Genomic DNA, 23,884 nt, shown 5'->3' on the forward strand with positions numbered 1-23,884 from the left:
ATCTCAATGAATTGTCTACTGACTTAATTAGATGATGGTCATGACGGGGGGCCCAGAAACTAGACTTCTCTTTGTTCTGGTGCACACAGCAAATGTGTCAATGCAATAAAAGACTGAAGGCCTTAAAATGAACAGTCTCCCATTGAAGGTTGACTCAGTTCTGCTGAAACACAGTTACGGCAGGATGTAAATTTATAGAGTGACAAATTTGTGTCACAGTTTACCACACACTTTGGTGTATTCAGTCACACAATTTACAGCTATGGGTCCGTTAGCACAGCTCCAACCATTCTATCTTTCACTATGGAAAAATCTTAATCTCACTTGCCGTTTCATGATGCACACTTACATTTACTATATATAGAACACATTTGGACACACTGGCTTGTTTGTATGCAAACCTCTGTTTCCAACCGATTCCTTTGCTGAACTGGCCTCATTGTGTCCTGTCAATCCTTGACAGAACACAATGTATAGGGATCAATTCAAGACCTGGTATAATAAATATATTGTATCAGCAACAGTAGTTGAAATTATACAGCTGGCAATAAATGATAACTGTTATTATATTCAGATTGTTCATATCATATTGTTACATTCAGAAACAAAGAAACAAAAAAACTTTGGGACAAGATCAAATCCAGATGGAACCACTGGTGGCAACAGACATCCAAAGTCCAAAGTCTTGTTAAAAAAGAATGTCAGCTGTCTCAGAAAAAAACACCTCCAGTCATTGTAAACCAACTGCCTCATCTAAGAGCCTCTAAACAGTGGCATAGTTACTACATCCACTGTCATTTCCTGAGAGGCCAACAATTAGTCCCTGCCAGCGGGGCAGTCGCGCTTAATGGTGTCATCATGAAAGACGTGAGAGCGCCGCTTCCTCACCGCGGAGGAAGGCCAGTGGGTGCCTGGAAAAGCGCCACTCAGCCCTCTGCCCTAATTGCCATGAAAACTCCATCTAGTTGGGTTTATGGAGTGGCAGGAGGCACTGGTGCCCTTTGAGAGGTTTTGTTAAGCTGGCCCCGGTTTGTGCTTGCTCCCGACCCTCCCCGAGGGCCATGAGAGGTGGGCTGCAAAATGGACACCAGATGGAGGAGAAATAACAGGGACGCAGAGCAGCGGGAGGAAGGAGCATCTTGGCTGGTTGCATGAGCCCCGCAGTTCTGGGCTACACAAAATAACATCTGATGGCACTTTAGATGTGTTTCATTTGAATCAAACTCTTAACTAATGTCACTGGAAGATATTTTTTGTAAAGGTCTGATGAACAACTGCCACAAAGGTCTGCCCATGTGATTTTATACATAGGGGAGTTGGAGGACGACAAGCATGTTGAGTTTTGTAGATCTGCTGAATCCACTGTGTTTATTCCTATGTTTGTTTGTTTGTTTGTTTGTTTGTTTGTTTTACTGGAGCAGCAATATTGCAGTTAACCAGGCAAAGCGTGCGCATTTGCATCACAGAGACAGCAGTGAAAACAAATGGCTGGGGACTAAATTGAGAGGGAAGGGTGGACAATGGGTCTGCCTTGTTGTGGTTTCCTGTTAATCATTTTCCAAACCCCTCTGGCTTCAATAAATGAGAATAAAAGAATATAAAAGAACAATTTGGGCAGCCCCAGCTGTGAATAACCAAGCCATCACGCCACACAATGGCTCCGTCATGCTTGCTATAATTCAGCTTGTGATCTCAGACACGCCCCTCTCTCTTGCCACATCTTTGTTAAAGTCGTCCGTCAGACATATCATTCTCCTCACCCCTCCCCTCCCCTCCCCTCCTGCACGGCCAGATGGTTCAAATCTATAATTCTCAGCCAAAAAAAATAGAGAGAGAGAGAGGGAGAGAGAGAGAGAGAGAGAGAGAGAGAGATCATCGGACCCCCACTTCTATGTCCTTTTTATGCTACCACATTACTCTCACTGTGGCTCATTATTGGCCAATAGTGGCCCACCCCCTTGGCTAATTAAGCTCAGCTTTTTCGAGACGGGGAGCAATAGCTTAGCGAGCTGGGAAGGGGTCTCGGCACCTGGGGAGACTACCTGTTACAGTCGCTGGCTCATTCAATTCACAGTCAGGGGGAAGCTGGCATGTGATGGAGGGGGCCCAGCTGGCTGGCCTGCTCTGGCACTTAGAGGAGAGGCTGGCTGCTAGTCACTGGTGCGTGAGGCAGTTGTTTAAAGCCTTCAGGGTACTTGGGGGGAAAGACACACCTCATTGGTTGTACATGTAAAAGTTGTTGTGTTCTTGTTTGTTTTTGAAAATCCCTGATAATACGATTGTTCATGGGTTTTTATTTTTCAGTCCAGACTCCAGTGCAGCACTATAAAAACTATAAATCTAGAAGGCAGCATAATTAGCCCTCTGTTTACAGGCTGTTTCATGTTTGGAAGGAGACAAACACAAGGCACCCATGCAGTCATCACAGATGGCACTACAAACATCTTGCTAGGGGGGGTTGTCTCTGATCTGGGAGAGGTGTGACTGGGGAGTCAGGGTCCGAGTGATTTCCACGTCTGCGCGTTTTGACCATTAGAACTTAACTTAACAGAGTGCACTCTTTTTTGAGACCAGTAAATCAAACCATTGTACCACAGCTGTAATGCGATGGAGGATTTGTGGACGACCACTGTTTGTAACAGCGGAATCGGGCACTGAAACAAATAACATTATAATGTGACTGATGCTTGTGGCTGAAATTTTTTCGCCGTTAATAAACAAGAATACATTTCCATAGGCACATTAGATTGTGTGACAACGGTAACCGAGTCTCTTCAGGTGAGCCCTGGTTAAAGCACACATTGAGCTGTGACTGGCGCCGATCATTGATTTTTCTCGTCAGACCATTTGTCCTTCTCTGAAGACGTCTCTCCACTGTGCACGGCACTGTGAGAAAGCAATCAAGCTTGAAACTTTTTTTTTCTCCCGTCAAATTCTGAGGCTTACAAACAACTCATCTTTCTTTGGCTGCAATCAATATGACGCAGACCCCTTCGCTCTCGCTCTGCGATATTGTCTCTCTCCAGCTCTGATTGGAATGAACTCCAGTGTTTCAAAGGTCCACGCGCATTGATTGTGCCAATGTGAGCCTCATTTCAGCGAGCGCCACGACTTCGTTTCCCAGCCGAGTCCCATTAAGCATGCTGGAGCCTGTCTCCAAAAAGCACTTGAATACGGTCTGCCCGTGTGGGGGGAATAACCTGAGGGAGGAGACATGGTCTGGGGCTCGCTAAAAAAAAATAAATAATGACCACCTACTACCTGGGGAAGTAAGGCTGACAATGATGCTAATGCATATTTAAATGACCACTTTGCATTTATCTGCATTCATCTGAAAATAAAATCATATGAAAATAAGAGTAGTGGGCAATGGCCGTGGAAAGAAAATTCATGAGATGCAAATATTTGAGTGGGTAAATGACAGGTCCATCTTTTGCTGCCTAATATCCGTGGAGTTGTGGCTAATTGTTCTTTTGTTGTGCAATTACCCAGAGTTTGCTCAGGGTTTAGACGGACGGGCTGCAGGGTGCAGCAAGTGCTTATTTTCCGTCCTCCCCACGCGGCCCCGCGTGTAACTTAGGCCTCTGGAGATTGGCTAATCCCCCGGCTAAAGCATATTGGCTCTGTCACTTGCACTTAAGGCTGCCCGCCCCATGACTGTTGATGAGATGAAATAGATATAGATGACACAAAGCATTACACCTGCTCTCAAATGGGACCTGGTGTATAGGTTTTAGCCAAGTTAGGCGGGACCCTTTGAAGAAGGCTTTGAAGTTACACCACCAATTGGAGGAAATGAGCAAAATTGTCTGGTGGGTCTCCTGGAGAGCAAGTTTTAGCAGCATGATTGGACACAAGTCCCCAGCGCCCCCTGCCCAGAGGGAGGTGTCTGCCATTTTGCTCAGGCGGGGATAGCCTTCTGGCCCGCACACTGAACATATAGGACAGGCAGACCAATTACGGCACTTTGGCATATGGGCCGTGGTGAGCACCCAGCTCTAATGATGGACTCTGCCAACTGCTCGACCACCCTGGTCAGCCACACATATTTACTGCCAAACAATCTCCCCTCAGCCCCCAATTACTCGTACTTCCATTCCTGATGGCAGTTGTATGTCAGTGTATCAGAGACAAAGACAGAGGAGGTGGGGGTGGGGGGTACCGCACACCTGCAGCCTGGCTGGTATGCTGGATCTGGCTGCTTGCCTGCCCTCTGCCATCCAGCTGGGATGCAGGAGTTGGCGATTGACAACCGACTCTGTCTTTGCTCCAGCTTTGAGGTTCCCCAGGGGCCAAAATGCAGCGGCAGCACACCCCAGGCGTGCGCACTGGCAGACCCGGGCACAGATGTTCCACCCGGGCGCTTTGTGGTGTTGAGTGGCACATCGCCGCCTCTCTGATGGCCGTCTCTCTCTCTCTCTGCAGGTGCTGGAAGGAAACGCGTCACGATGCTCAGGACATTATAGCCACACCCATCCCGGGAGGGGAACCCACACCTTGTCACAACAGCAAAAGAAAGAGCACTTAGGTGACACTGAGATGCTGAAATGAGGCCAGAATTTCTATAGCAATCGAAATCAGGAGCCCGAGCCTCGGGATTGGTTCTGTTCTACAAGCGGTTGCACTCTTTGGGCGGGAGGTCTGTGGATTTCTGTTTCAGCCTGATGCATCAGCATGATCTGAGCTTTTGAAAAGAAAAAAAAAAGTTCTTGAAATAAAGCCAGTGAGCTTTATGAAACATGCATGGGATGGGGAGTTGTAATTCAAGTTTAATGATTCTAAAATGGTCACAGCTTTAGCTTGATATGATACTGCTCCTTCATTAAGGATGCCGTTTCAACAACTTTGCGCAGTTTCATCTCTGAAACACGGTCCAAAGAAGTAAAAGGATAAACCCAGAAATGAACAAATGTCCAGTAATTTACTGAAAACTCTGGTTGAACAAGGGAGCTTCAAAGCACAAATCTATTTTTGTTTAAAATCTACTATTAAACAGCTAAAAAAAATAATAATGTGTGGGGTTTGGAGGCACTGCTTTCTCAGTTAAATGATCTCTGCTTATTATGTAAGCTGTGGTGCTTCACAGGCATCAAACATGGTTCAATTAAGTCAGCCAACAAAGACGAGCAGAGAAATGTAATACTCTTGTCAGGCAGCTTTTCAGTGCAATCATGCAAGGTGCCGTCAATAGATTTTGGTCAATGTGCTTCTGACTGAGAGCAGGCAACATCATCAAAAGCACGGTGGGAAAATGAAATGGTTATTGAAAGTTCAGACTCTGCTTTTTCTATCTTTGGCAACCGTTTCCTCCTGTGAGACTCAAAAAATCCAGTGGACCTTGACTTTTTGTATTGTGCGCTGTTTTTCCACAAAGAAAAAATTGCGCTAATTTTCTCATTTCTGTGACCGGATTGCAAGGTTGATATGCAAATAATAAAATTGAATCAGTTATCAAAGGTTGCACTTCCATATTTATTGTTAATTTTTGCTTTGATACTTTCCAGAAAAATAATTAATATGATCAGAAATCAGTTTGCTTGCATCAAAGATTGTACAATAGCCTGAGGTGGCACAGGCTCAATTTTATAAACAACTGATTACATTTCAGTTGATGGAAACAGCCTGGTTGAACAAGCAATGATTTGAGGGATCACAAGACTTCATTTGAAGAGTTTTCATCATTTGAGAGGGATTTTGGCACATAATGTAGTCCAAAGTGAGACAAAGACATCAATCCAACAGGGTTTTTGACATTAATGACCTATCTGCATCCCTCTGAGTGCATTAACATTTCTATGAAAGACCAAATGCTCTGTGAGCCGCCATTTATGTCTCCGTTTGATGGATTTGCATGAAATTTGTTTTCATGCTCCGTCAGGAGGTGCTCGTCCTTCTGACAAAAGCAAAATACAAGGCCAGCCTTTCAAAACTCTGGTCACACAAATCACTGCTAATTAAGTGAGATAAGACCCAGTCTGTCATTTTGCAGACTAATACTATTAATATGAATAAAGGCAGTTTCATATTTCATCAGGGCATCAGACATGAGTGCATTATATTGAAAACTGCACACAGTCGACTAACTTTACTGCTTGTGTATCTTCTAAAAAAAAAGAAAAGACTGGGTAAGATGTTGCCTTCATCTGTTTATATATTTAATCTATTTCTGCAGTACTATTCATCAACTTAGCACAGCTGTTTGGACCTCTGCAGTTGTTTTAAAGTGCTTTTCTAAAGAAAGTAGGATATTGGATTGGACATTGTCCAGGTAATCCATTGTACACAGCAGAATGGGGAGCATGATTTCTGGAACACTGGGGATTGAGCAGCAAAATCCTGGGGAAGTGTATCTTCATTTACCTGCAATGCTCACGACTGCTTTCCAGAGAATACAGTCCGGAGTTTAGACGGGCCGTGCGCAGAGACTGTTAATCGCTCGGCTGCGGAGAGTCCGCTGCTGGGGAGATTGATTGAGGAATTAGTGTGAAAAGAGTGTGAAATGCAAAGATGTGTGTGGTTGTGCGAAAGTTTGGGGTTTGCAAACTGCGGAGGTGGGGAGCATCTTAAGTGCTTTAAAGCCAAGGATGGAAAATATACAGATGACACCAGTCTCTCACTCACTTCATTGATCAACTCACTCTGGCGCCCCAAACTCCACCATGTTACAACCCCAAGGACTGTGTGTGTGTGTGTGTGTGTGTGTGTGTGTGTGTGTGTTAGCGGTTGGCACATGTACCCTATGAATGCAAGAGCCTCTAAAATGAGGGGGGGACACACCGGAAAACGGCCCTGGAAATGGATGATGGGATGGGGGTCGTCACGGCAACTTTGTCCTCCATTGTCCAAGTGAAGAAGCAGCGGGACAGGGTCCTGATGGGGGACGGGCGTGGTTAATGGGAGTCACACTGAGGCTGTCAGCGGGGTGCACCGGGCGCCACATGCGCCCATCCGGCTGCAATCGCGCACGTGCATGTCAATGACGACTGTGCATGCAGGCCGTGCGTCAGAACTATAGAATGCTTGAGCATGATTAAAGGCATGTGAGTAAATTAGATTCACCGGCGCTCTGATGGAATCCTGTACATTTACTTTCGTAAACGTACAGGATTCCATCAGAGCGCCGCAAAGACATTGCAATAAAGTAGTGTGAGCTTTCCTGACATTTTGTTCTTTTGTGCTGATGATCAGGATTTTTCCTCAGTTTTAGAACTAAAGACAGGAACACATGAGCTGTTGAGAAAATTGTGGGGGGAATTTATTTATTTATTTATTTTTTAACTGGATGACTCTGATTCTCTGATGCAAACTCACAGTTTGACAGTTATCACATAGAAACACAGAACTGTGACAGGAATAAAACAGAGAACAAAAGGAGAGTTTTCGCACTTGCGTGTGTGTGTGTGTGTGTGTGTGTGTGTGTGTGTGTGTGTGTGTGTGTGTGTGTCATGTTAACCGTTTATCCAAAACGTGCATATAAGGTGTGTGTGGCTTGAATGGCGAGACAGTGACAGTAAGTATATTCTTCCTTTCCTCCCCTGCCCGGCCTCAGAGCCTCCTGGGATGATTATTAATCTAATAATTAAACATTTATTGCCAGCGGCACCTGCTCTCTCTATCCTCTGCGGACCCCCGGGGACCCCCGTCACAGGAGAGGGAGGGAGAAAGAAGAGAGCGAGAGCGAGAGCGAGAGAGAAGCAGGAGGAGCCAGAGGGAGGGGCTGGACGGAGCCGCGCGGAGAATCCAAGAGGGGTCATCATCACATTGCTGGATTCTTTCACACCAGTGACAGGCAGTGTGTGTGTGTGTGGGGGGGTTTGTTTTGGAGTGTTTGAGTGTGTGTGAAGTTATGTGATGTGATCCCAGAACAAAAGAGAATAAAGGAACATTACAACACAGGGGAGGAACTGGAAGGAGTCACAGCGAGGTGTCCCCCCTCCATGCACTTGTTCTGACATTCGCAGCCAACTTAATATCACCTTTTTTTTTCAATTTTATTTCATTTTACTTTATTTATTTATATTAATTTATTTCATTTTTTTCCCTCCAAAATCAGACATCTGCATTTTTCAGATGTTATTTTATTTTATTTTATTTTAATCTTGGGCTCTCAGGCGCTTCTCTCCAACTTTCCTCCACCTCCAGAGGAGGAGCAGACTCAGACCAGATTAGAAGGTAACCCGCCGCTGAGGCTGAGAGGACCGACGTGAGGAGCGCGAGTGTGGTGGTGGGGGGGAGCGCCTCGCGCAGGTCCCCGTGCGCCGCAAGATGTTGCGCTACCTGCTCAAGACGCTGCTGCAGATGAACCTGTTCTCCGACACCATCCGAAACTCTCCCAACGGCACGGACCCGTTCTTCAATGGCTCGCTGCCCTCCTTCAACAGCTCGCTGCTCGACTGGGGCAACTTCACCGGCTTCAACGGTAAGCGTGTTTTTTTTTTTTTTTTTGGGCTTCCGCGACTTCCCCCTAATTGAGCCTCGTTCCGCTTTGATTTGCCGCCGCTGCCCACCTTTCATCGGCGGCTCTGACGCAAGTGAGCGCGGCGCTCCTTGAAAAAAAAGCTCTTTCAAAAGGAGGGTCGCCTTTTCTTATGATAATGTGGAGATAAGAAGCTGAAGTGAAGGGAGTTGTCAAAAGGTGTGATCAAATGAGGTGCACGTGCTATCTGAGCACCGTCTCTCCCCCCCCCCCTTCTTTTTATATCTAAAATTTCAATTCCTGGTCAGAATTTAACACTTTGTTTGAAGACTTGCATCAGGCCGGCTGGAGATCTGAGAGTTCAGCTCACCGGGGCAGGACCAGGACCAGGCTCCTGTCACAGTGTGTTGTGGGTAAAGTGTGATGGAGAGACGCTATTGAGCAAACACGCGCTCTGTCTTGCAGAGGTTGGGGCTGCGGGCTGTGGGCTATCGGGATGGATGGATGGATGGATGGATGGCGCCGTCACATCCTCTTAACTTTCAGCCACTGCGCTGCTCTCTCGTCCCACCCAAGCAGCCCACAGCTTCAGCCTCACAGCTGCCTGCTGCCTCTGCTGAGCTCCAGCTGGAACTCACAGGGACTCTGTCTCATGTCGCATGGTTGATTTCACTTTGTTCACTGGGTGTCTGCAGAGGCTGATTCACCTGGTGTAAATATAGCGAGGTGTTTCCGCTGTGATGGGACTGAGTGTGTGTGTGTGTGTGTGTGTGTGTGTATGTATTTACTGCACGTATGTGCGTGTGTGTCTGTGCAGGTGTTATGACTTATGTCAAATCACATTTATGTTGAATGTAACAAGCACATTGCTTTGTCTCAATGTCACTGCATACCAATGAATCCCAAACACATCTATCCCCCCCTCCCCCCCACACACACGTTCATGCGCACACATCATAACATTTGTGAAAGTCTCCCCATGAATAAACACTCTAACTCTACGTCACTGAGCATTTAGCAAAATCTTTCTTTACTTCTGTCTTTCTTGCTTTCCCCTTCCTGTTCATTGACTGACGGTCCATCCCAACAAGAGGGGAGATGTTCCCTCTTTGTACTTCCCTGTGTGGCTTTCTGTCCTTCTCGTGTTTACTGTGTAGTTTGTCCCAGAGTGGAGGGACATTCTGCTTTTGAAAGGTGCTGCTCACTATAGGAACACTGGAGAGTCAATTTTCATCCAGATAACTTCCCCTTACTGCCCCCCCCCACCACACACACTCACACACACTCAAACACACCTTCATCCCTGCACCTGATAACCAGCTGAAAGCAGCTGCTGTCTGATTCTGACTTCTCTCCCTCCGCCCCTGCACGTGTTTTTCTTTTCTTTTTTTTGTTGCCTTCCCTCCCTTTCATCCGCTCTCTCTAATGGAGTGTAGATTGAGCTCGGCGCTCTATAGCGGCCCGACCACAAAGTATGCACAGGAGGGCGCGCAAGAACAATGCCTGCATTGAGAGGAATCTATCTGCTGCAGAGCGACGTGTGCTGATGGGCTGATAGACGGACGTGCCTCGTGCGCGTCCACCTTCATATTATGTGCCGTCTTTTATTCTCCCCCCCCCAGAGCCTCCCTGAACAATCTGTGGGTGTCGTCGATAAATCTCAGGGAGCTCAGACGAGAGCCGGTCGGCGAGGAGCATTCGCTCCGCTGGCCGGCGATCGTTTTGATCAAACCTCGTCTATTGTAACGCGGCATAAAGGAGGCGGATTGACTACATGGAGAAAATGAGGAGAACGCTGATATCAAAGTGTCCACCTGCTCCAGAGATCAATGCTTTGACTCGTTCAAAAAGACTGCTGTGACGCCATAATAGAGATGTATTTCGCCAGGCATTATATGCTGATTCACCAGTGGGAGGGTGGGGGTTGGAGGTGGGTGGCTGGGTGGGTAGTGGGGGGTAGTATGTCCTGGTCAAAGCGTGGGTATCCAGGCGCGAAGCCCAATAGCAGCGGGGCTGTGGGCGGACAGCTTGTGTGGGTCGACCTGGAGCTCAGAGGGAGGCTCAATGGGAAAATCAATATGACCCGATAACCAATTTAGGAAATAATGGACAGTTTGGCTCAAACACGGCACTATAGTGGACTGTGGAGACCCAGCAGTTTATCTGGGAGCTCAGTATGAGTCAGTCAACATTTATCTTTCCTCTGCAGCCTTTGTTTAGGGATCCTTCTGTCTTTCTACTGCTTGTGCATTCGAACCTTAAGAAAATAACTCTTACACTTTCTTCAAGTTTCACCTTTGCCATCTGGGCGCGGGGCCGCGTTGCGTTACATCATCCTGCTCAGAACGCGCAGATTCTACGAACTGGAAGAAAAAAGACGATAGCCGACTGTGAGAGAATCCTCCACTGCCGTTTCCAAGCTGGTTGAATAGATCAAAAGTAAAAACGACAACCCAATTAGCACCAGCACATCCTCTCCCACACATCCTCTGCAACCAAAGCGCAAGTGCACAGGCACTTTCTCACTCTTGCACGCACGCGCCTCAAGCGCGAGCACTCACACAGGACTTGATGCTCCAGATGCGACTCCTGACTGTGAATATACAGCCGTAATCCGGAGGAGACTGCGGCAGCTCTGCCTGCATCAATAGGTGTTAAGACGTGTTTTTCCTCCCGGGATCAGCGCACTCGGCCCCCGAACGCAGCTTTGAAGAAGATTTTGGACTCGACAATCAATACCACCCCAAAAAATTTACATCAAAGCAAAGGGTCCTTCCACATATAAACGTAAAGGCCCTTATTAAGGAGCGTCTGTGCAATCAATAAAATGTGAAGTCAAGAGCATCTATGGTGTTAAAAACTGCAAGAGGTGGCAAAAGGTGAAGGAGAGCTCATTATTCTTAGTTATAACTTCCTGTAGTTTAGAGCTGCATTCTCTTTCTGAACTTCCTGTGAGGAAGCCTTGTCCTTGTGCCAGATATATACATATATTTACTCTTCCAATTTGGCATGTCTGATTTTTGCCCCACATTATTACTGGTGTGTGTGTGTATGTGTTGTAATTTATGGATGCTAATTCAGCCATTTGTCCCCTAATGGAGGTCAAGCAGTCTCCCCTTTTGCTCTTTTCCGTATAAATCTGCCACTGAGTCATTAACTCTGCACCGCGCACACATGCATTTTTCCCCGCCAACTAATTACGTCTCAAAAATTTCAATATGCAAATTCCGCCCCATAGTATAGGGCTCCTCCACTCGGCAGTGTGACGCCACCCTTTATTTTGTGCGTTGCTGAAGCTGCCTGCAGAGTGTTTATCATTGCAAATCGAAAGCCTGGCGGAATCGGAGCCGTTGGCCTCCTGCTCAGAGGAAGGCGCGGTGAATTCCAAGAGGAAGCTCTGGGAATTACTGAATGAAGACAAACCACCAGAGCGCTCTGACAGGTGGGCTCAACTTTTCCGGGAAACCCTGCTGTGGTTGTTAAGTGTGCCGCATGACTGCTGCTGCTGCTGCTGCTGCTGCTGCTGCCTCCCTGTGCCTGCAGAATCTTCCTTCACACAAAACCCAGTGAATAAACCTGCCTTGTATAAAGCATATAACAATGATAAAAATCAGAGGTGGCAAAAGCGTTCACATTCTGTACTGATTCAACCCCTTTACTCATGTAAAAGTAATGAAAGTACAGTTTCTGAACTGTACTTAAGTAAAAAAGTAAAATATATATATACATTAATTTTGCAAAAATGAAAAAGTTCTGACGGAATAATCTGGACTGAACTGACCAAAAGTCTTGCATGAGCATCTGGATGAGTAAATCCAGTTTTGGTCATCTCAGTACTTAATGCTTAATTTGTTTTTTTTTTCTTTTTCAAATGCAGAACAACCACACTGTTATTATAGCAATAATTATGACTAGTGAGCCATATTTGGATACTTACACATTTGATAACCATAGCCAATGTTATTTCCTACATTATAATAAGTGGATTACTTTTAGCGTATCTTTTAAACAGCATTCTTTCCAGAAGCAGATGCTCCAAAGTATTTGTACTTCGTTACTTCCCACCTCTGGTAAAAATGTAGACTGTTGCTTGGAACTGATGATCAACATTTTTATTCACATTTTTGTTGATAGCCAGAGCTTAGTGCCCCCTATCTCCTTCAGCAGCTCCCATAGCAGTGAGTCAAAATGCCAAAGCACTAACGTTCCAAGATGTAACCTGATCGAAAGTCACCGGAGACACAGACAAACATTGCTTCACCTCCCGAACCCTTCACTTCCTGTCAAAGCAGCGTCCAGGTGTGCTGCCACGTTTCGCTTCATTAAATGTGACCTTTTATCGGCGGAGCTCCTGCTGACGGCGGCCGAGTGGCCGCGGCTGGGACTTTGTAGTCGGCTAGAAAGAGAATGCCTGATGACTGGGGAGGGCTCAGCAGCGGCTGGCTAGGCAAATTGTGTGAGTTTTTTTTTTTAGGATGGCAAAGGGTAGAGGGGTGCCACTCTGTTGGCATTTGGCCAAAACACCCGCTATCATCTGTTTGGGGAGGGTCAGAAGACTTCACAGACAAGCCTGCTGCAGCATATTTACATGATTTTGGTTCCGGAAAGTAGCATAAGAATTGTTTTTCAAGTATTGTTTCACCCTCTTGATTCATCATCTGATTTTTTATTGTATTTTTTTTCCTGCTTTGACATCCTTACTGTGTACTTTATGCCTATAACACAGCCCCATGAAAACACACTGGTACACTGGGTCTGACAGAAGTATACGGCACTACTCACATTTTCCAATTCACACTATAGCTTTGGTAAATTCCTATTACTACGTAGATACAATTCAGTCAAAAGTCAGAAGTAGAGGATGCCTTGCAATAGAGAAGAATACCACTTCATCAGTGGAATCGGGTGCGCAACAGGTGGTGACTCAACTCTCTCAGTGAACATCTAATTCAGTAGCTTGCTTTAAATGGTTGGATCCACACAACTATTCTTATGTTTGATTAAATATTCCACTTCATGTCGTGGCCATGGGCGTATCTTTGTATTCCTCCTATGATCTCAGGCAGACGTGATGATTCAAGTTTAGTTTAGTGGTGCATTTTTACCAAAATATCCACTGAGTCTAGAGAGCCGCTTCCATTGAATTGAAGGTCTAAAAACAGTTCAACACTCTCCCCATCTGTGCATCAGTCAATGCGTTCATTGGCCCAGTTTCCTGCCACAGGTGCCCTCTCACAATTTGGCTTCAGCCCGCCTTGCAACAATTACCGCCGCATAAAATGAAACAACCCAGCAGGACAAAGAATGTGAGCAAGCATCAGGGATCTGAGTCACAGCGTGTTCACTTCTTCTCAGCCCTTCACCTGCGCATCGTGTCCTCCCCATTAGGAAACCTCCTGGTTCTCCTCCGCTACAGCAGGACATCAGGCTGTACTTAGAGGTCCAGATAGGTGCCCAATTACCATCAGCTCACCTTGCTGAGCTCGAAGTCGCTGTCAGCCGGAACCCTCCCACTTCCCTCCGCCACCTCATCAGGGTCTCTATCAAGACCTGCCGCCTTCCTGATAAGCTCATCATCCACAGCTTTGCTTTCAGCCGCAATTTGTAGCAACAGCACTGGAACGTCTGGTGTAAATTGAACGTTTGAGCGCGAGCTACCCAGCTTCAAGTTCACAGTTTTCTTTTCCAAAGTCAATTATTAGAGGAAAAAAGGAGACCTTTATCAGAGGATGCTTTATTCCCAGATCATTCTGAGATAATATGCAGAGTTATGTAGATAGTGTGGAAAAAAAATGGAAATCAGGAAATCAGCATCTGTGGCAAAGAAGCGCGAAGGAGGGGAAAGAGCGTCGCGGAGAGAGAAGGGCAAGAGATCCTGCTTTGTATGCAGAGGGACACGTCTGCGTGTGCTAATACCGGTTTGGACAACTTCCTCCATCACTATGAAGATTTCTCCAGGTGGCGAACAAATGCTGATTGGATGGTGTTGGATATACAAGCAGGAGTGGTCTGCAGGCAGGGATTAGCGTCCGGAATTGGGGGGTCGGGGGGGGGGGGGGAGTACATCTCAGCAGCGATGATAACTCCCCGGAATTCTAATGGTGCGGACGGCGCATTCAGTTTTCATATTGTGTGTGTGAGAAGTGTGGATAAGCCTTGATGATGAGTGCATCATAATCCTTTGTTGTTCCTCGAGTGGCCACGCTCATTATGAGTTGGTGAAAGTGAGAGTGAAGGAATTATAAGAACACCGGCAGCAACTACAATGATACAAGCTGTCCACTTTTTTTCAGCAAGTGTTTTTTTGTCGGTTGTGTGGTTGTATTGATTAATAGTCAGAGACAGTTCTCAACTCAAAGTGCTGTTATTCAAAATGCTGCACTTCAGCTGGAGGCTTGTGTGGTTCTTTGTTGCTTTTATAGTTTTTTTTGCAATTTTTTTCCATTCACACAGGCAAGCTGCAGTCAAATAGGGAGTTGTTTTACACAGACCTGATACATTAATCGCACTGTAATGTATGGGACTGTCAATGTTGAAGGTTCCTGAGAAGTGCATACTATATTCTACAATGGTCATACGTTCATTGCTTTTTATAAATGAGCCAAACACCTGTCCAAAGGTTCCAGAATGGTTTCCAGCTTTGCAATGATGAGTTTTAGAATGCAAATCTATACATAGAATACAACATAAGGTAACAAATATACATTTTATTCTGCATGTTATTGTTTTTTTTTTTTAACAGTGCTGCAGTTTTGCTGTTATGTTAAAATAATAAAAGCCTCACTTCTCCTCTTTAGCTGCCTTAACGAACGCTATGGCAGTAAACATCGACTGCCATTCAGCCAACGTCTCCATGTGTTAAAGAGGATTAAGATGCTCAACGATTTGGTCGATCAAATCAATTGAATTACATCACGCCTGCTTGCTTCTCCAAACACACGGGACAAAACAGGCTGTCAGCGACACCATACATCACCCCTCCACAGCACTCCCCCCGCACCCCCCGCAGCCCCCTCCCCTCCGCCACTGCAGTGTATTAAAGAGTTGCGCTGCGCCGTTCGCGTGAGAGCTCGTGTACACGCGCCAGGTCATCAGGGTTCAGGGGTTAAGTGTGCTGATGGCTCAGGGGTCACCGAGAGTGGCTGCGACCTTTGGTCCAGGCACACACACACACACACACACACACACACCCCAGGCTAAACCATGACGACATCTCAACTGAGGGTTCTTACTGCTATCATTGATATTCTAATGAGGAGGGTTAATTATAATTTTTTTCAGTATGGAACAATAATTCAAAGCAATTGTGAGCAATCTTGAGTGTATGGCCGAGGTCCCATGTTGCACTCATTTTTTTTTTTTAATGGTGGACTCCAATGGAGAAGACTCACACAAGTATTTAACCAAAAACCACTAAAAATAAATCCTTTGTGACTTTCTGGTATCAGTTCCCTTTGTGACATCACGATTCAGGGGTTTTCAGAAAAAAAGCAAAAGATGAACGGTCCTCATATCTCAGATCATATCTCATATCATATCATTGACATGCTGTAGACCCAAAATGTTTATAGAAATTGAAGACAATCTTTGAATAATTTGACTTTGTCTTCTGAAGAATAAATATAATAAAAACCTCACGATGGAATCAGCTTGACGGTTAAGAAACACAAGCTGAATTTTCTGTGTGTTTACAGATGAATTCTTCTTTTCCAATCGGCTATTTTTCCAAAGCTGAAAAAAGGTTGAGTCAAGTTAAGCAGACCATCAGTGAAAGAGTCAGCAGCTGTTCATCAGCGATCATCTACCGTCTGCTGTTTGTACAGTAAAAATGACATCCAAGTGAATACAAATATCTTTATTACCTATGAAACATTCACACACACACACACACACACACACACACACACACACACACGCACACACACACACGCACACGCACGCACACACACACACGCACGCACACACACGCACACGCACACACAACGCTGACACTTGCCACCATCCGCAGGTACAGTAAATACAGAGTTGGAAATCACACACAGCATCAGTATCAGCATGACAAGTCTCTCCCTCGCTGCTTCTCCCACTTTTCCTTTAACCTCCAACATATGAACACACACACACACACACACACACACACGCACCACACACAGTCTAACACGTATAGCTGTCGGCAAAATCCATTTCACGTAGCCATCCTGCTGCCAATTATCTCAGGGATCCGGCGCTGTAAGGACACACATGCGGTGACGAGCCCTCAGTGTCAACTCGATTGGTCATGCATGCCCATGAATACTAAGATGTAAAAAAAAGTGCATGATGAGGGCGGATCACGGTGGATTTTGTGCGCCACCGTGGTAATACGCTCCTCTGTGTCGCTTTGCCTTTGCTCAGCATGCTAAATTGGGGAGACGGGGGCTGGGTGGGGCTGGGGCTGGGGTGGGGTGCACAGATGGGACGGATATCCCTATGATGTGTTGGCAAGCAAGGCCACAAAGTTTCTTTTGCAAGTCAACCCCTCTCACTCTAATCTCATCTGCTGAGCTTTTCTTCAAGGTTCTTGATGATCCTGTTTGCAGGGGCCGAAGCAGATCAGCGTAAAATATTAAGCTCCTGTAAATTCTCATGTTGCTCCTACTAATAATTATTTTTTTTAGTTTGTTTTCAATATTTCTGCTTTGTGTTATGATTCATTGATTGCTTGGTGAAGTTATCGACTCTTAGCTAAATCTCTGATATTCCAGGAAGAAAGAAAGTCCTAGAAGAATGGGCGCTCTTCAGTACTTGTTGCTACGCACAGAGATGAATTACAGAAATCCCCTCTGCCGGGATCGCTGATGGGATTTGCTCATTATGATTTGATGCATGATCTCAATTTGTGCTTCAGTGTATGTGTCATGCCAATATTGATTCATTAGCTGGAACTGTAAATGTGTGGGTGTCAGGGGGGCTCTGCCCATGGGTGATAGCTGTAACTATCAGCAGGTAATTACTGAGTAAACACTAATTAATCAATATATAGCAATGACTCTGTGTGTGTGTGTGTGTGTGTGTGTGTGTGTGTGTGTGTGTGTGTGTGTGTGTGTGTGTGTGAGTGAGAGAGAGAGCTACCCCGCTCACACTGGCGCACAATGCAAACAAAGAGGCCGTCAGTGAATTACACCTCCTCCCCTCTGTCGCCTGTGTCCCCTCGCTGCTCCAGCTCATTGTAATTGCCCAACACGGGAACATTTTAATTGGCATCCTATAAGATGGAATTCCGCGCTCACAGTAATGTTTTCGCAGTATTCTAATTTTGACATTTACGCCAACATGGGCCATGTGTGCCGGACATATTGCCAGCTAAATGTGAAACTGTGACTTGGGGCAAATTAGAAAGACATTGCGTTGCATTTGATTGCATTCTAATGGCAGTGGCTTATTTCGAACGCAGAGGTGACGTCTCACGTCCCCATTCGGTTGGCCTGGGATAGAAATCTTCACTGGACAAAACAACTTCATATTTCTTTCAAGTAGGTTTGCTTTGTTTTTGTTTTACAGCAGTAAAGGAGACACACGACTGCCACAATATCACAATGTACGGCATCAGCCAGATCATTCAAACACCATTTATTTAATTAGGTACATTCACCTTTGGCTTTGTAAAACAGTGGTGGTGCTCGTACGAAACGACAGGCAGGCGAGACAACAAAGGGGAACAATGGAGAAGTTGATAGAAGCTGAGAGTGCGGCTCCGTACCGTCATCATACTGATGATGTCATCAGAGAGACACACTGACACCTGAGTACCCCAGCATTGCTGGTCCTCCAGAGTGAAGGAGCAGCTGGACGAGTCTCATTCCTTGGGCCTAAAGAGCGGCTATCCTCTCTCTGTGAAAACCATGTTTTCCACGTCTGACTTAAAACTGGGATTTTCTTCTTTCTTCAAGGTCGCACCTTTGCTCTTTATGAGTATACTGATGGAAAAACCTCTACAATACAATCTCTACCGCTTCTACAAAGAATAACTAACAGCAGTGGCTACGTTAATAATGAATTTTCATTGACAACTAGAAGCAGTACAAATGATTTATGACTCCCTGAGAGTCAGTCTCCTGCTGAAGTCACCAACTACAGATTAAAACCCTCTTTCAGCCGTTGACTCTCACTACATTTTAAGGTTTATTGAGTCCTAAACTAAATAAATATGTCTTAGTTCCACCAAAATTATATTGTATATACTATATACAATAAAATTGTATATATTGTATATGATATATTTTTATAATGTTATGAAGCAGTTTAGTTAGTACTAATGCTTGATGTTGAAATATTTTTTTTTTCATTTATATAATTACACATCTGGCATATAACTTGTATTTAATTCAACTGTTTTCTAGTGTTTTTTTTGTTGTTGTTGCCATTAGCGCTCTTTGATGATTTGCAAAATTATTTAAAAAAACTAAAACAATAAATATATTTTTTTTGTTTTGTTAAATTTGTGCACAAAGTTTAAAAAATGTGCCTAGAAGACTTTCCTGACAGACATGTTTCCTCTCCAGGTCAGGAAGCATCCAAGGAAGGACGGTAAGAAGGGAATTACCTGATATGACAATGATCAGGATGTGTTGTAGTGAGAGGTTTAAAAACGATAGCGTCCTTCAGGACTCATGGCAGGTAAAAAAGAAAAAGCCCGTGAGAACACGAAGAAAGGCAGGCGTGAACAGTGTGAACAACAGATCAGAGGGACAGTGACAGTACGAGTGGATTGGAGAAGGAATGGGAGGGCTGAGGGCCACAGGGCCACAGGACAACAGGGGAGACTGACATTTCCAGCCACTTTAATAAGTGTATTAAGATTGGCAGCTCAACTTGCTGCTCACTTCCCTTATTACCATAAAGCTATTTATTAGGCTGATTTCCCAGGCTGAGAGCGGCAGGGATCCAGGGGAGGGGAGCGCGCCGTGGGGGGAGGCCTGGCGAGTGGGCTTTAAGGGCAGGTCGCCATGGAAACAGACTGTGATTGGGAAGAGTGGGAAGAGTCCACTTCCAGGTGGAAGAGGAAGATCCCCAAATGCAGGGTCAGAGGTCACAGATCACTATTCATTCCAGCGTGCAGACTTTAAAATCAGCGAGGGGAGCCCCCCCACAATCAGGCGGGTTCAAGGTGAAAGTGTGAAATATGCGGCGACTCGCACAGGTGGGGTTCTCGGAGATCAACCCCCACCCAAACCAAGCCCGCTTTCGGCTTTTCACGCCTGGCGTTCGCATTGCAATTAGTCTCGTTACAAAGGGCTTAACATGAGCACGGCCTCGACTCTCCGCTGGCAGCCACCGCCCCCTTCCGAGCCCCAACTCCACACAGACACACACACACACACACACACACAACTCATACACACACACTCCTTTCGCCTGCACAAACACTTCCCGCAGGTCTTCATTAGCACTAATCAGGGTCTTGCTGCTGCCTGCAGCAGCAGCAGCAGCAGCAGCCACTGCTTCCTCTCCCTGTTGAGCTGCTCACATAATGCAGAGGGCAACAAAAGAACAGTGACCAGTGTGTTTAAGTGTGATCCCTGGCGGTGCAGCTTTACATCCACCAGACTGTCTGACGAGGGGACCCGAGGTAACACAAGGCTGCCTTCACACCGCAGCTCTTCTCTGTTCTGCTGAAATCTGATTTTTTTTTTTTTTTTTGTCGTCGTTCACATTACGTTGCAACTGCAGAAAAAGACGAGTTGTCACACTCGAGCGTGCTCTGTTCGGCAGACATGGATGCCACACATATGTGTCCATCCATTTCTTTAGTTGTTAAGCAATCGGAGGAGTTGATAACAGCATGGCCAAGTGACAAAAGCAATAAGAATTCACTCTCTTTCCACTGTCAAGCTCCATCACTGCTGCTCAGACAGTCATAAAATCAGAAATGGGATGACTTAGGGGCAAATGAGTCTGATTTGGACAACTCGGGCTCTTTTCATAGTCAGTGTATTTGATTAAGCAGCACATAAGAATGATCTGGAAAGAGGAATATTAACTAGGCTCATGTGCACAAGGTCAGCCTGGTCAGCTGGTCACCACAATCCCTGAGAAAACACTGCTCAGTCAAAGTGCAGGCTTATTATCTGCTGCTGCCTAATATTCATACCAGCAGATAGTTAACAACTCAGAAGAATGTCTGTCATGAAGACTGACATTGAGATAAATGAGCGCTGATCACCTCAAAATAATCTGTTGTTTTGTTTTATTTCCGTCAGAAACACAAATGCAGTCTGACATTTAAGCAAGTGCCACTGATTGATCGTTGCTGGGTTTACAGTCAGGATCAGGATTTCCTTCCTTCAACTTTAATTATACAAATAAACAGCAGTTATAAGGAAGCTCACTCACATTGTGGGACATGCATTTTAAGAAAAGTATATTCCACTCTTATAGGGTATCACACTACTACTACTACTACTACTTAGATGTTACTGGATGTTGGTGTTTAATAGTTAACAGTGGAGGTAAAAATTGTTTCTGTGATAATTGGAGCATGATAACTGATGAGTTTGAGTGGCTGCTCCTGGACTTTGAACATTTGGCCAAATACTGATTATTGACTCATTTAGATTATGTTTTTATTTGGCTACAGTTTTTAAAAACAATTTATGCTAATTTATCCCACCTTCATCTCACACTTTCAAGGGCTGGCGCTGTGAATATAAGTTTGTTTAAGAATACATAAGCGCTAACCGCTTGTCTCGGCGCGTCTAATGCTCTCGTTTCACACTTCATGAGAGATTTAATAGGCAGCTCAGTGTGTTTACACATCCCTCTGCTGCTGTTAGACTCATAACTTATTTATACAGATCAATGCTGCTGGGTCTCTTTAGCCACTTCAGTGAAGCCTCTGCTGTTACCATGTGCGCGCGCTCGTGCGTGTGTGTGTGTGTGTGTGTGTGTGTGTGTGTGTGTGTGTGTGTGATATTTTCCTTTGTTTCAAAAATACAAGCTAATATTTTTTGTTCACAATTCAGAGTGCGTTTCTTTGAAAGCAAGCTGAAGCAGATCATACGCCAGAACAGGTGAGGAGGAGCATTCAGAGCGCAGGGAGATGCTGACTTCACCAATTTGGCCATTCATTCTTGACACTGCTGACATCATCTGCCCCGTATCACGTCATCCGACACGGTCAATCACCTTGACGCCAAGGAGCTGCTCTGTGAAGGTGAGCGTGAGGCCTCTCTGAGTCACCGCCATATGCTCCGCGTGACATCACCACCGTCTAATTCATGGCCTTTGCTTTGTTACTGTGAAGAACAATGCCTCCGAGCTTTGTTTCCTGTAATTTTACTATGTTATGATTTTTAGATAGCCGAAACAGGCGTTTCTTTCGTTTGAGATGGTTTATCTCTGAAAAATTGGAAAGAAATGACAAATGAACTAATGAAAACTGAGGATAACCAGCGTGTTTTCTTCAATATGGGCCTCACAAAACATTGAGGGAAAAACATCATGCTCACATTAGATCTTAACATTATTAAATAATTATAACGTCCAAAATCATCCGCAGGAAAGACATTAAAAAATGTTTTAAAAACACAAATGGAAAAAAAAATGGAACAGTGTTGTTTATCCTGTGTCAGGGAATGAATATTTCGTAGGCTAAATTTCATAAATTGATATTTTTTTCAGTGAATATTCTTTGTTATTTGATTAAAATAACTTCACATCATAAATGTACTAGCAGAAATGTTCAATATAGTTTCCTTTGAGCGACATCTTTATTTATGCAAAGTGTACATATGGCCTAAATCAGGCCTACATGACAAAGCAAATGTCTTTTATATTCATAAACATTATGTATATCCATATTCATATTGTGAGTAAGAGGTGCAAAGGTGCCACAGCATCCAGCTCACTATCTGCTGAGCGAAACAGCACAGCAGTGTGAGGGTGACGGCAGGTCCAGGGTGTGCCTCTCTATCTCCCTCTGCCCTTTTATACTCCCTCTCCTGCATTTCAATGAGCTCTGCCACTCGTAAGAATAAATCGATCAGTAAAAAAACAAAAACAAAAAACGACCTGCGCATGAAAGCAAATGTCAGGGCTCTGACACGGCATTGTCAAAGTCAGCCGGCTATTTTGACTTTCAGAAACAATCCTGACGAGGTGAACGGTTTGTGACTTATTTGGGGAGTGGAACAGGAAGAAAGCCGCCACCTCGGCTTGGAACTTGGAGGGAAGCAAAGCTGGTGCAGGAAGAGTTAAAGATATTTCAGTCTGCATGGAGGTACAAAAAAATCCTGGAGAATATAGACGTCAAGTCATAAAGTCCTTTAATTTATCGTGAGGGAAGGCAGTTGCTCTTTTTTTTTTTTTAGATCAGCTGAGATTTTAACGAAGGACAAGCGGTGCAGCGGACTGCAACAGACAACAGGAAAAAATATCTCCTGCTCTCAATGAAGTTAATGTTGAATGTTTTTCTGATACACACGCGTGTGTGTGTGTGTGTGTGTGTGTGTGTGTGTGTGTGTGTGTGTGTGTGTGTGTGTGTGTGTGTGTGTAGGGTTGATGGGGGATTTGGGGAGCAGATGGCGATAGGCCATAAGGGGCCTTTAGAACATTTTCCCCTGGTAAGACAATGCAAAGTTCTATGGTTCCCTCTAGTGGCCAAATAAGCAAAAAACAATCCTGTCAATACGGTCGCGGTAATGGTCAGAACCTCGCTTTTAACTGCTCATTGTATTATTACTTAGATTTCAAATTTCAGCTCCAAATGCAAATTGCGATTGCACTCTCTGTAAAGTAATATCCTACGAGCAACATTTTGCTCTAGTTTCAGTGGATTTCTTTGAAACATGCTAGAAGCTGAAGAGAACTTGTCGACCGCGGCATGAAGAGAGAGGGGAAGGTTCCGTGAGAATTCCCTGGGGAATATATGAGGAAAGCTGAGCTTGCTCTTCCTGTAATACACCTCTGAAACACCAGATGGCAGCAACACACCACAGTGTCCGGAACAAAAACCAGCCCTGACACGTCATAAAAACAGAAAATAAGACATTTATTCTATGAATATCTAGCATGTAGTGTGTAATTAAAGACTTAATAATTCAGCAAAACCCTATGAATGTGTTTTTAAAAAAACAAAAACAAAAAACAAAACTCTATTGATTTGAATTTGAAGAGGACAATGCAGATTAATTTACATTCTTATTCCAGCGTCAATGAGCTGGTGTTAGCCATAGGCTAATTTTCAACCGCAGTCCTCTGGCCTGATGTTACCATAAAAACCATAAAAAAGAATCACATTAAAGGACATGATTTGATATCATCAGTATTATCAAATTTACACCATGCAACATTGAAGCGTATGTCTTAGTTGTGGGAACTAAGAAAAATAATACTTTACTAATTAAAAAAGCTTTTAAAATGTATAAAAACACAACATTTCTATAAAAATGCAAGTTATTCGCGTGTATTTACAAAGCAACAGAAAATACA

At 44.7% G+C, this 23,884-nt stretch overlaps 1 protein-coding gene across 4 annotated transcripts in view; it reads left to right on the plus strand.

The window, feature by feature from the left end:
* The first annotated feature begins 8,181 nt into the window (after positions 1 to 8,181).
* Positions 8,182 to 23,884, plus strand: part of robo3 (roundabout, axon guidance receptor, homolog 3 (Drosophila)) — a 138,554-nt gene continuing 122,851 nt past the window's right edge. The window contains exon 1 of one of the 4 annotated variants that reach the window (XM_076019995.1): positions 8,182 to 8,419. In XM_076019995.1, coding sequence (XP_075876110.1) covers positions 8,266 to 8,419 — 154 coding nt within the window. In that variant the 5' untranslated portion in view covers positions 8,182 to 8,265. The remainder of the gene's footprint in view (positions 8,420 to 23,884) is intronic. The other 3 variants (XM_076019997.1, XM_076019996.1, XM_076019999.1) reach the window with 3 other exon arrangements.

The sequence above is a fragment of the Nelusetta ayraudi genome, unplaced genomic scaffold (genome assembly GCF_046127955.1).
Source record: "Nelusetta ayraudi isolate G7.1 ecotype Tasmania unplaced genomic scaffold, CSIRO-AGI_Nayr_v1 ptg000011l, whole genome shotgun sequence".
NCBI lineage: Eukaryota > Metazoa > Chordata > Actinopteri > Tetraodontiformes > Monacanthidae > Nelusetta > Nelusetta ayraudi.